Source organism: Solanum pennellii, chromosome 2, assembly GCF_001406875.1.
Source record: "Solanum pennellii chromosome 2, SPENNV200".
Classification (NCBI taxonomy): domain Eukaryota; kingdom Viridiplantae; phylum Streptophyta; class Magnoliopsida; order Solanales; family Solanaceae; genus Solanum; species Solanum pennellii.
The window spans coordinates 54,703,853-54,716,751 of NC_028638.1; the positions used below are offsets into that span (position 1 = coordinate 54,703,853).

At 36.5% G+C, this 12,899-nt stretch overlaps 2 protein-coding genes across 18 annotated transcripts; one reads left to right on the forward strand and one right to left on the reverse strand.

Moving 5' to 3' along the window:
- Positions 1-1,699: 1,699 nt before the first annotated feature.
- LOC107009712 lies at positions 1,700-8,349 on the forward strand. 17 transcript variants are annotated; one of them, XR_003576691.1, is made up of 8 exons: positions 1,700-1,819; positions 2,662-2,732; positions 2,998-3,299; positions 3,778-3,905; positions 3,989-4,126; positions 4,690-4,870; positions 7,568-7,972; positions 8,062-8,349. XR_003576691.1 is itself a non-coding variant. In XM_027914523.1 (8 exons), exons 5-8 carry the CDS (start codon positions 4,019-4,021, stop codon positions 8,082-8,084), a joined length of 444 nt encoding a protein of 147 aa, XP_027770324.1. In that variant the 5' UTR covers positions 1,700-1,819; positions 2,662-2,732; positions 2,992-3,299; positions 3,778-3,905; positions 3,989-4,018; the 3' UTR covers positions 8,085-8,349. The 17 variants fall into 17 exon arrangements, 14 of the variants coding, with proteins under 14 accessions (XP_027770324.1, XP_015064552.1, XP_027770325.1 ...); XR_003576692.1 differs by having other exon boundaries at positions 4,690-4,835; XM_027914523.1 differs by lacking the exon at positions 4,690-4,870 and having other exon boundaries at positions 2,992-3,299; positions 7,568-7,830; positions 7,923-7,972.
- LOC107009704 (chorismate mutase 1, chloroplastic) lies at positions 8,152-12,899 on the reverse strand. Its single transcript, XM_015209056.2, has 6 exons — positions 12,622-12,899; positions 11,314-11,530; positions 11,153-11,239; positions 10,561-10,704; positions 8,775-8,867; positions 8,152-8,656 (listed from the first exon to the last, which is right to left on the reverse strand). The coding sequence occupies exons 1-6, from the start codon at positions 12,795-12,797 to the stop codon at positions 8,423-8,425; spliced, it is 951 nt and encodes a 316-aa protein (XP_015064542.1). The 5' UTR covers positions 12,798-12,899; the 3' UTR covers positions 8,152-8,422.

Genomic DNA, 12,899 nt, shown 5'->3' on the forward strand with positions numbered 1-12,899 from the left:
AGATACATGTTCTTTCATCATTTCTTGATTACTAAATGAAGACCTGTTTGGCTAATTAGAAGACAAAGGAACAATAATAATTAGCATAGATCAAGATACATGTTCTTCATCATTTCTTGATTACTAAATGGATACCATTTCCTTTCATCTCTAACCAAAAGGATATGCAATATTCCTTTTCTTTACATTGAAATCTTTGCAAATTTTGGGAATAGCAGGCAAGTTGTCTAATATACTATCATCACGCTAGTAGGGGTGTTTACCATATCAACATCAACAATAATAATTATTTTACTACATCCCAGTTTTCAAACAAGTTGAATTGGCTATATGAATATACACTTTTTCATTTAAGCTCGGATTATATCATTACCAAGAGGTATTCACAAATCCCAACAAAATATGTTAGAAATTTCAGGAGGATTAAGATAGTAACAGATGTAATAAAGAAAGACACACAGAAATATGCACCAATAAACTTTTTTCCTAAGTTCGCGAAATTATCCTTAATTGAGAGGGAAAATAAAAGTTATATTTGTTTAAAGAAATACAAGTATTTAAGGTTACTGTATTTATTTGTGATCTTTTGGCATTAATTTTATAGTTTTTTCATATTTTCTTATTTTTATTAATCAATTACTAATTTTCGAAACTTACTGAAAAAATAAAAATTATATTTTTTATTGAAATTATTGAATTTTAAAAATAATTATCAAATTCAATCTTAAATTATTAAAATAACAATTATTATAAGAGTTTTCTTATTAATTATCTAGATAAACATTCCATGAAAGTTGGAATATTTAGCAATGTTTTAGCGAAGATGTGTTGACTTTATACTAATAAATGATGGTCTATCGACCACCTAATAAAATTGTTAGGTTAAGTCTATTTTTAATTCTTTTTCGAAAATTGATCCAAAGAAATAAATGGAAAATTGTCTGAATTCTAGGCATGTTATATACATAGAGTAATTCTCGTTTGTTCGTTCATGATTTGTATGTATCTATTGAAATAACTGAAAAATCGAAATCAGAGTACTACACAAAAAAAATAAAAGATTAAGAGAGTTGGACGGAAAATAAAAAATAATTAAAATAAAATTGCAAGAAGTTAACTGTACACTCCCACACAAACATGTAGGTCCGCCTCTGCCCTTCCCTTCTTCCGTTGTATTTCAATATAAAAAGATTATAATTCATGAACAGTAGAAAACTCCATATATAATTTAAATATAGAATTTCCAAAATATATACGCTTTAAAGGTTTCTGAATTAAAAATTAATTTTCACTCTTAAATTATATTTTTCAGAACAGTCAATGTACGTGAGTTCTTTTTACCTATGTCCACAAATACCCAATTTGATCAAATTATATTTACATGATTAAATAGATGATATAAAAAACAATCGTTGTTGGACTGATGTTAATAATTGCTGCAGTTTCTTGTGGTGAATTTAGTGAAAACTACCACGAAAAGATTGTAGTGTCAAAATTATCTTTAAGTTAAATTCTTTATTTTAATTATTAAAAAAATTATTTTCTATATAAAAAATATCAATTTATAATTACATAATTTAGGATTAAAATTTCTGCATCCTTTTGTGAAAATTGCATGAGTTAAATAATTTAAGTTATTATATATAATAATAAGTTAAGTGCTAGAAAGTTACTAAAAATAATATATTTTATAGTATTAAGTAACTTATTTGTTTTTGCCAAAACCATAAAAACATCCCACCGCCTATTACAGAAGTATGCTCAACTTCATACGCTACCGTCGTTACTCCACCGGATTTCTTCTATCCTTATAAAAAAGGTTTGTAATTCTCGGAACTAAACCTGCTGTCTTTGTCCGATTGATGATTTCCGACCAAAACCCTAAATTATGAAAAAATCAAGAACCTGTTTTCTTTATCAAGTTCTTGTCAAATTATGTTGGAATTCTTGCGTGCATTGGAACTTGTTGGCTTTCTATACAAGTTTCAAGAATATGTTGGCATTGTACGTATTAAGGAAATTCAAGAAAGCTTTTCTTAAAAAATTATGTTGTTATTCTTGCCGCCTTGGTTAAGATGTGCAATTTATAATCATCTTGTATAAACTATTGGATTTTTTTAGGGGTGGTTAACTCCCTTCTCTGTAAGCCCTGATCTTTTTTACTAGCTCAGAATGAGTCAGCAGAGAGAATAACGGGATTTCTATTCAAGGGGGTTGCCCTTCTCTATGCTTTGCCTATGATTCTGTTTTTTTTTTCCAGAATCATAGATGTAGTACACTGCAGTTTAGTTTTTTTTTCCAGTACTGGTTGTGGAATGTGATTTTCTTGAGTTGCGGCCTATTGGTAACAACTTCTCTAGTCACCCACAAAGGATCGGGGTAAGGTTATGTCCCAATGCTAGCTTTTAATTATAGGATACGGCTGTGATGATGATAAATGAAGTTGTATAGAGTTGGGTCAGGAGATGGAGCAACGCTTATCTTGGCGAGGCAACTCGGTATGGCATCTTTGTTTTGCAACTGAGGTCTGCAGCCATGGCGTTGCTTTGTCTCCTTTTGCCTGGTTTTATGACAAATCTGAGCCTCAGGAGAAAGGCCTTTCTGATATTATCTCAATCAAGTATGTTAGTAACTCGCACGACCTAATGTTTCTCTCTTCAGGTCAAGTGTGAAAGCGAAACTTATGAACATCTGGAATAGCAAATTACAAGATCTAGGGGAGTCGAAAGAAGGTAAACTAGTCCTGCCATTTGTTCCTGACCTGAACAAGAGCTGATTTTTTCTACTGCATGTTTCAGTTATAATTAGCTTCATTTCTTTCACCCACATTTCAAAATTATCTTAGACTGCATTCATATTAATCCTGAATGCACTAGAGATTACAATGTCTCTTTCTAAGTCTCCTAGGACACATAATCTCTTTCAAATTCTATCTTGCTTATGTTCTGATCTTGTAATAGAATTGTCATGCCTAGCATTTTTTATTCCAAGTTTCAGAATTTGCATCAACAAATACTCCAAGGCTGTGATGATGAAAAACAAAGTTGTATAGAGTTGGGTCAGGAAATGGAGTTACCCTTATCTTGACAAGGAAACCCAGCAAGGCATCTTCGTTTTGCAATTGAGGTCTGCAGTCATGGCGGTTGCTTTGTCTACTTTTGCCTGGTTTTATAACAAATCTGAGCCTCAGGAGAAAGAATTGGCTGAAAGACACTTGAAGTCTTGTGAATTCCCTTTTGTTAGGTTAGCCTACAAAAGGCAAGAATGAGACAGCAAAGAGTTTCGAATTTCTATCAAGGGTAGTTGACCTTCTCTCAATGTTTTCCCTATGATTCCCCATTTCTTTTTAACAAACCAACTGCCCTTAAAAAAGAAAGAGACAGAGAGAGTACACTTGACTTTCTGGGTTTCATTTCATTTTTGTATGCTCATAAGGCAATATCCACAACTATACAACGACAGCATGACTATGAAAATTAATAAAGAGGCGGTGATGATTTCTGGGCTTACTAAATTTGGGCATTGAGATTACTCAACTTGTATCTTGCCAGTGCAACCCAGTATGACCTTAATTGAGAAGCATAACTCACATATGCAATCATGTGTTGCAGCCATGGTGTGGTTGTGTCTTTGGCCTTGTCATAATACAAATCTGAGCCTCAGTTTGCTAATGAAAAAAGGGAAAAGAGTCAAATTTACCCCTTTACTATGCATAAGGGGCAATGTATTTTCCATGATAATGTGTAGATATTGAACCCATTCCCTTCTGACTTGCAGTTTGAATGCTTTTCATCTGTAATGGACCTTAGAGCTTTTTTGCGCTTTTCGCCTTTGATAACAGCTGTAGTTGAGCTGGAAAAAATATTGGTGCTTTGGCACTTCTACCCAGCTTCTGGTGACAATAGGTGCTTGTTTCTTTCATCTTTTGTTATGCTTTCTTTTTGTCTTTGCCGTTTTAACTATGGTTTTGTGTGCTTCTTTACACCAGTGGCATCAAAATACAAATCATTCAGATGATATGCATGCTTTCCCAGCAAACTTTGGCTTAAAAGGAGAGGCTCTGAGCTACGTTTCTTTGTTGGATTTTGTTTCTAAAACTCATGGGAGGCGACATGGATATCGTAAGGTATGGCGGTAAAGCTCTTTTGAGATTTAGTTGGTGGTATCTATTAGGATAGTTATAAACCAACTAACTTGGTCTTTGTTCTTAGCACACTGTAAACGGGACGACAAGTGTTTGTACCTTGTAATTGATGATTGCAGACTAATGCATGTACAATGGGAAATTCTGTATAAGCTTACCTGATACATGATACATGAGTTGACTGATGTTTGCTTATAAGTAAATTTCTTGGGATTTTTCTTTTGCAGTCATTGTTCGTGATGTATTTTACCACCAACCATTTGAATGAACCAAATGCACTCCAAGTACTTCTAGTTTTCTCACAGTTCAAACAAATAAAAAAATTGGTTTACATACTTTACTTCTAAAGTTGTAGTTTGTCGATTGATCTTTTGGTTTGCGTATATAATCTGTGGAAGCCCAAAGAGGGTCTTGCATTTTCTGAAAGAGTCTGTGCTAAGAATCGCCCTTGTGCATGCCAGTGTCTCCTTCAAAATTGTTGATATTGAAAAGTCCGTCTTTGTCATACCAGCTAACTTAATGATATTTCCTATCTGGTTTATTAGATTATGTTCATTATCATGAAATGAGGATGACCTGCTTTGCGCACGTGCTTCTCCTTCTCCCTTGCCGCTATTGTCCAGTGGGTTTGGGGTACATCTGAGTTCCCTTAACAAATTGAATGCAAACGATGGTTCATTCAAGTTCTCAGGTTATATCTCAGGTCCTGATGTTTACATTGTGAAGGTATATAGGTCAAATTGATGGATAAGAGATGTTATAAGTTATCATTTCTACACTTTGTTTCCCTAACAATCACTTTGTTCCAAAATTTACGTCAATTTTTCATAGATCTAGATATTTGTTACATCAATCTTCTTGGAGCCTTCCTATCTTTAGGAGACGATGACATCCAGATGTATATTAAATTCTTTATTTCAGACCAAGTACTTTTTGAAATGATATGATTCTTTGTTGTTTCTCTCTGATTTCTTGAAATTCCCAACAGAAATCTATTGCATACATCTGTAATGCTTGTTAATAAGTTTGTGATGGGAGAATGAGTCAAACAATTGTAGCTGGCAGATCAATAGTAGATGCCTCATTTAGGTAGTCACTTGATCTGATGACAGTTTGCATGTCATGCATGAGAGAAGGAAACCATTTACCCGGAGCTGTTCTTTGCGCAGAAGCCTGATATATGATGGATCATTTTGATAGTGATTATAGTGTTGGATTTGAAGTATCTGATGATCTCAACCAGGTCTTAAATCAAAGGTATCCTAGAGGCAAGAATTATATTTTGAGAACTTCTCTAGGTGCAAAACTCAGAGCAAGGCATTGCAAAGGTCAATTTTTTGTCAGGAGATTCAGAAAAATCTTCATTAACCAAGGACATTCTGGATGAAGACTAACATCTTGTTGGATAATGTCAAACAGACTGAAAAGTTTTGTTCTGGCCTGCTACCTTTTAGTCCAAAACCGACTCCTCTGCCACCAGATACTTTGCTCGGGGCCTGGTTTCAAGATGCTAATCTTTACATTGCCGAAAATGGTATCAAAACTTCTGTTAAACATGAAGTTGTTGTTACAACAGTTGTGGAAAAAGAGGACTGCTTGTTCCCAGATCCTGCAAAGTTTGGCCTCAATTTTTATGCTCTTTCTAGAGAGAATATGGCCAGTATAGGGGGACCTGATCCATGGGATGTTTGTAATTCAGGTCCTTCTGAATACCACAAGCTATGCTGCCTGCTAGGGTCGATGGGAACTCGCATAAATGGATTAATGCTGGGAGTCAGAGTTAAAACAGATGAGTTTATAAGGAATAGTAGAGGAAGTCATTCAGCTCCTCCATTATACCAAAGCAAGAAGTTCTTTGCCACGAACGAGTCTTCAAGAACGGCAGCAGGAGAAGGAAATAACAATATTAAGACTATCCGCTCTACCCTCAACTCTCTGCCCAATCATATTATGCAAGTTGTTAAGCTCCCGTCTTCTGTTGTTCAGGCCATGGAGCGCTATGAACGCAACTTTCTTGAGGAATAACTCCCATAAAGAAAAGGCTTCATCTGGTTTGTTGGTCCACTGTCACAGCCCTAAGGACCAAGGGGGTTTAGGCATCCAGGACCTTAGAACAAAAAATAATGCTCTTCTTGCATCTAATGCCTGGCGACTCCACAACTCACAAAATAATTTGTGGGCCATGATCTTGCGGAATAAATACTCTCGCTCCTTACCTAATTCAACTGCTGCCTCCGAACTTGGAAAACTTTGCAGCAAGGTTGGAAATATTGCGAATCTGGGATTCTTTGGAGACCTAGTACAGTCACCACATCAACTTCTGGAACCAGCCCTGCATTAAGCCTGGCCTGGCTCTCCGTACACTCATCCAAGGTCCGCTTCTTCGCCATGAACTGGCCAGTACAATTAGCCAATACCGATCGGGCAATAGTTGGAATTTCTCAACTCTATCCTTTGACCTGCCTCACCATGTCCTTAGGCTACTTCAGTCGGTCTACTTCCCTCAATATACTACTGCCTCTGATCGACTCTCTTGGGGCCTAACACCTTCTGGCAAGTTTACTGTGCATTCTTGCTATAACACTCTCTCTCAGTCGACTCATACCACTCAGCCCTCAACTCTTGCTTATGCTTTGATTTGGAAGTTGTCATTACCTCCTAAAATCAGGCATTTTCTCTGGTTATTACACCATGGGCGACTGCCAATCTCTTGCTGCCTTCACCACATCTCTTGCATCCCCTTGCCAGTCTGTCAGCTTTGTAATTCAGGTGATGTGGAATCTATAACCCACCTTTTTCTTACATGCTCTAAGATTGCTTCTTTCTGGGAAGAACTGGGCATTCTGCCTCAAATTTTGTCCTTAGCTGACCCTCAGAGATATCCTTATTCTTGGCTGGAATCTTTCCTTTCCTCACATAGCAAGGGTTACATTGGGATGACCCCTAGATTGATTTTTCTAGCCTTCTGCCTATGGTATATTTGGACCCAACGAAACAAATATATCTTTGAGGGCAAGCATTTCATGCCTTCTCCCGCCCTTGTCTCTCACCTTGCCATTGAGTATTGTTTTTTGGCAGGAAAAACGCAGCACTCGACTGTAAAATCTCCTTTATACGTTAAATGGAATCCAGCCAGTAACCATTTTATGTTAAATATCGATGGTGCTTTTATACCTGCTTCTTTTACTTTAGGTGGTATAGGAGGGGTGTTTAGTAATCATTATGGTGATTGGATCTTGGGTTTTTCAGGCCTTTTGGTCACTGCGGATGCCTTAGACACCGAATTACATGCTTTACTCAAGGGCTTACAATAAGCATTGGATCGTCATCTTTTGCCTCTGGAAATAAATGTGGATGCTCAGCTGCTAGTCGATTGTTGTACACTGATTTTACTAACATTTCACCTCTTTTGCTTGACTGCAGGTGCCTCCGAATGATCCTACTGTCCGCCATGTCTACAGAGAGCAGAACAAACTAGCAGATAGCCTAGCAGTTTTAGCTTTTAGCAGCACAGGAAGCACCCCTACTGTTTTGACTACTACGTTTTCGAGCCCTCCTCCATCAACTTTGGTTGTTTTGTGCAGACAAGTAAGGAGAAGAGTGAACACAAATTCAGTTCTTTCAGCCCACTCTTCATCTATGTATATACATGGAAGTACCTCTACTCCTTCTAGTGCTCCTGTGATGTATGTAAATATTGTTGTTCCTGCTAGTTCAGTGACAGTGCCACAAGTCTGTGTAGACAATTTTTGACATAATAATATATTTCCTTGTTCAGCCAAAAAAAAATTTATGAAGAATCTCATGATGTGCCACTACTCACGCCAGGTATTTGTCCTTGAGTGCTCGTCTGTTTTAATAATCAATGATGATAGAAAATCTGTTCAACTAATTAAATGTTCTTGTCCATCGTGCAGAAACTAGAGCTGTACATATATGAAAGCTTCAAACAGATCTAGAAAAGCACATTGAAAAAAAAAGCGGCACCAACAGAAACAGGGTGGAAATTCATTGGAAAAGACCAGCTTATAATGTTGATTATTCAAAGACATATCCCTCTTTTACATTCTCAAGGACTAAAAATCATAAATTACAACAGTTTTTTATCGGTACATTCTCAGGAGAAGAATCGCTGTTTAGTTCTTCAACACCTCCATGTTCATTTACAATGCCAGAAATCACTATAAGAAACTTTGTCCATCATATATTTATAGGCATCTGGTGGAACAGTATGATACAACTCAATGCTCCTGTATTCCATCAGATGTTTTTCTGCCCCTAATCCAGTCTTCTCAGAAGATACTCAACTTGAACATCCTTTGTCAATGGCATGATCCAGTCCCCATACAATTCAGCAACTAGGGATGGTTTGATTTTGTACACGGGATCTCCTACATGTTCCGGTCCATTGTTCAGTTCCTGTCCATAAGTTTTGGTTTTCATTTCTACTCTGTTTTTTATAGCCTCTTCAACTGTAGGGTAGGTTAGTAAATCCATCAAACCGTCTCGGTCCTGCGGAATGATAGCCGTCACAAAATATCAATTATAAGTGCTCTTGCCTATCTTTAACACGAATTCACAAAGCACAGAAATTAAGCAATAAAATTGGACGTATCAGGAAATGGATTACCTGTGCTTTTATAGCAGCCTTATAGACATCTGGTGAAGCTCGAAATTTTGCTTCGGCAACAAATTTTCCGTAATGAATTCTCTTTGACAAGGCCTGCATACAAGGTCTCAGCAATCAGTAACCTGCAAACTCTTAAGGCAGTGGATAGAAGAATGCTTTCAGATAAGAACACCGGTAGGGTAATCTCAAGGCGATGCAATTTCTTGGTGTCGTTTTCTTTCTAGTCTATCCTATCCAGTTGCCAACGGAAATTCTGAAATCAGCATATTTGATATGTCGCTACATGACAGCTCCTAATTCACTAGCGTTGATGTAATTTGAATGTCAATTTCACACTAATGAAGGCAAAAGCAGTCTAGAGGGCACAAATCAGAGAAACAAAAATTTCCAAAATCATTTAATGAGCTGTTATCCTTCCCAACAATAGATCGTACGAAATCCTATACATATCTATTACCTCAGTTATCATATAATACCAGCTGATACTCCTGCACAGTAGGCACAGACTAAGTCCGCTGTTCGTCAATGATTCTTCTTGTTCAAATATTAATTTTCTCCCCAGCAGAAACATTTTGCAATGTTCGGTCTGGACCAGCTTTCGTGCTCCTCAACTAATTTCATGGAATACCTACCACCTCCCACCAGTAACAAGTACTAAGTAACTCTGTCCATCAAGGCTAAGGACAGATTGGAAGAATCAAGAATCACCTGTTTTTGGCCTCCGCTGAGAATTGAACCTGAGACTTCATGGTTCTCAACCACTTCTATCTCTAGCATTATCTGCCCACTAGAACCTCCACTCCCACTTCTAATGGGTGTAAATCCGTCTAGGAAGATTTTAGTTCCTTCACCATCCAAGCTATAAACAACACTCAAATTGCAATTGGACAAGAATTCCATGCTCACTCATTGTCTCATTAGCACCAATCCATACCAAAATAGGATAAAAGAAAGAGAAACAGAACCGGGAAACAAGGTTGGTGTGATTGAACAAGGGAAAAAGGGCTTGTTAGAGGGTTCATTGAACACAAACTGTCTGATTATTTGGCACGTGGGGAACATGGATTCGAGTACAGCAAAAGCCAAAAAAGAATACGTGATTTCTCTTAATCTGCCTGAGCTTTGATGCATAGAGTCACCCATATAGATACTAGTGTGATGCAAGAATCGAATGAAATAGTCAAGGTATGCACATACTGGCCATGAGGACAGGGCAAACATATATCTAGGCTTCTAAGTTCTAACTATGTAAATGCACAGATTTCTCAGAGAAAATAGCTGTGGCAGTTCACTAGTAACAAGAATTGTCGAATAAAATAGGAACTTAAGTGAAACACAGTGTCAAGGGGAGGGAAGATAAGCTGGTCCTGATGTATCAGGAAAACTAATCATCAAATGTGACATGATTTTGAGAAGTTGTTGCAAAGGGATGGATTAGATTCTTCTTAAGGTATCACCACAGTCACACTTATTTTCAAAGCCTTGAGTTCATTTTCTTCACAAGATGGTTCCTAGTGTCGTAATGATATTGGCAGTCCAGAGAGAAGATTCAACAGAGCCTTGAAAGGCAACTTCAAGGAGCCAACTAACAAATAACATGAGTTGTGTTGATGTTTTTGTTCTAAAGAAGGGACTTGAAAAGGAAAAATTATTGACACTGCGTAAGGGACAGCATGGAATTGCAAATCTATAATATGTCAATAAGAAGAGCTACGAAAAGCAATATAATAACTAGTGCCTAATCACAAGCTAATTCTGGACAGATAGAACTTAAAGAAACAAATACCTGCAAGCAAATGGTATCACATACTGCTGTAGATCCAGAATTACCATCATTGCCTTCCTTCACTAATCTTGGGAGGAGTTTCTTGAAGTACATTTCCCATATTGTGACATTGATATTTATTGAATCAGCAGCTGAGTGCAGAACCTTTACAGATAAATTAAAAGGTTTACTCATGAGTGGATGACCTAAATAAGACTGGATATTTTGATAAAATATAGGGAAATACTACACAACTCATCATCCTATGACTGAAGCAGAAATCCAAGTTCAATGTACATGTCCTTTCAATGGACAGGACCCAACACAAAACTTACATAGAGGACAGATAAATCATTCATTTCTTGGTCTGTACACTTTGGACACAGTTAGGGAAGAAATTTCCCCAGCTTATCGCAGCATATATTTAGCATCCAGCGCATCATTCTAGAAAATCAATGTCTGATGATTATGATTACAATATCGAAAATAGAGACGTGTATATGAGTTATTAAATTTCTTGGGTTATTCAGGGTCTCAATGGATTATCAAGGTATTGAACAATGCATGTTAATATTCAAAACGAGAGTAAATCACAATGCAATCGATATTTCACCTTTGGATACTGCATGGGTGGCAACATTGGCTCAGGTAATGTTTTTGGGAAGAACGGGTGCTCATCAGGGCTTGTATATCTTCCAACCTGTAAAGCTATCCATCAGAAAAATATGCAAAGAAAAGATATATTTTATCCACACAAGCTTAGGATGAAAGTACCTTCGCATGAAGCTTTTCAGTTTCTTTGACAATATACTCAACCAAAGAGCCATGGAACCCGTCCATCACAAAAACATCAGGATCATATGTCTCCGCATTGAAACAGTACTGAGCTCTCTCCACAAGGCTGAATATTATGCTATCTTCTTGTCGAATTAAAGAGTTCCTTATACCATCGAGAGTGTAACTTTCTGTCTCATCTATTCTCTTCATTTCCCTAGGAAAAGAGCAAGACACATAAGAATACATGTTTTCTGAGTTGTAATTACGGCACTAAAGTATTTTAATATGAAGTTAGGTAATGCCCATCTTGTCCATCTCTTTAATATGAAGGTAAGTAATGCCTCCACACTGCAAATAGACACCTTTTAAAGATGTGCAAGACACAGTATGGTAGTCTCAGTACACCTACTATTTAGTCTCTTTGTCCCAATTTATGAGACACCCCTTTTTTCCTTTTCAATTTGTCTTAAAAAGAATGACATATGTCCATACTTTAAAACAACTTACTTTTAAACTTCTAAGCTTAGTAGATGATTTTTAGTAACATAAATATCTATGGAAATGTTACATATACCAAAAGTTTCAACAATCTTTCTTTCTTAAATTTCATACAGAGTCCAACACCATCATATAATTGAGAATGAGGGAATAATACACTTTTTGTCACATTAGATTCCAACTCTATTTCTTGGACATTCCATAATTCAAAAGAACTTAGGGATCAGAAGGTTGAACTCCATTTTCTGTTCAATAAATTTAAGTTCCCCAGCATGTGCCCAAAGGACCCCAAAACTTAGACATACAAGTTTAGACTATGTCTACAGAGTACCATGTACCTTCCAAATTAATACACAGAATAAAAAAGGAAGATTAGGTGAAGGATAAACTGGATTCAAAAGTTTGACCTTTTCTTGCTTTGCTAATTGTTAATGCCAAAACCATGTTCAATTTAATAGGAACTGACACACAGGCACAAGAATAACAGTGCAACGCATAACTTAAATTGGGGAAAAGGAAGTCAAAGTCCCAATTCAGTAGCATTAAAGTTAATCCTGATCCAACATAGCCATACAAGATAGTTTTTTCTTAGAGCAAAGATAGTTTCACAGTAACTTCGTAAAAAAAAAAACAGAACTCAAAACTGGAATCCAGCAAAAAATCAAAAGCCATTAACTAAAAATAAAAAATTCATTGTGCCATTAAACCCAAACGCATGCAGAGCCTTATAAAGATTGAATTTTTCAAGAAACATAGTCCTTCAAAAAAAAAATTAAATTTGAAGAGTAAAGATTGTATCTTTTTTACCCAAGAGAAGCTGAAAAAGCTTGAATGGGTCGAATGCCATGCTTAATGGTACCTGAATTTGACAAGTGAAACTTAAGAAACTTTTGATGGGGTAAAAGGGTATTGTTTCTTGAATAGTTAGTAATAAGAGGGGTTGTTATGGGAGTAGATGAAAGTCTTAACAGTTGAGCTTCCATTAGAAACAGAGAAAGAGAAGAAGAAGAAGAAATGGAGAATATTTGGGTGCGTAACAAAAATGCATTTGAATAGATGGGTTTTGGAGTTAGGTGAGTTTTCTC

What these genes read in the sequence shown, in the direction of transcription:
- LOC107009712 (XM_027914523.1), top strand. Translation starts at nt 4,019, where the DNA reads ATGCATGCTTTCCCAGCAAACTTTGGCTTAAAAGGAGAGGCTCTGAGC. An exon ending in GGCGACATGGATATCGTAAG is followed by an intron (nt 4,127 to 7,567) that starts GTATGGCGGTAA and finishes GCTTGACTGCAG; the next exon opens with GTGCCTCCGAATGATCCTAC. An exon ending in TGTGCCACTACTCACGCCAG is followed by an intron (nt 7,973 to 8,061) that starts GTATTTGTCCTT and finishes TCCATCGTGCAG; the next exon opens with AAACTAGAGCTGTACATATA.
- LOC107009704 (XM_015209056.2), bottom strand. Translation starts at nt 12,797, where the DNA reads ATGGAAGCTCAACTGTTAAGACTTTCATCTACTCCCATAACAACCCCT. An exon ending in GTGATACCATTTGCTTGCAG is followed by an intron (nt 8,868 to 10,560) that starts GTATTTGTTTCT and finishes CCTTGTATGCAG; the next exon opens with GCCTTGTCAAAGAGAATTCA. An exon ending in AGGCTGCTATAAAAGCACAG is followed by an intron (nt 8,657 to 8,774) that starts GTAATCCATTTC and finishes ATCATTCCGCAG; the next exon opens with GACCGAGACGGTTTGATGGA.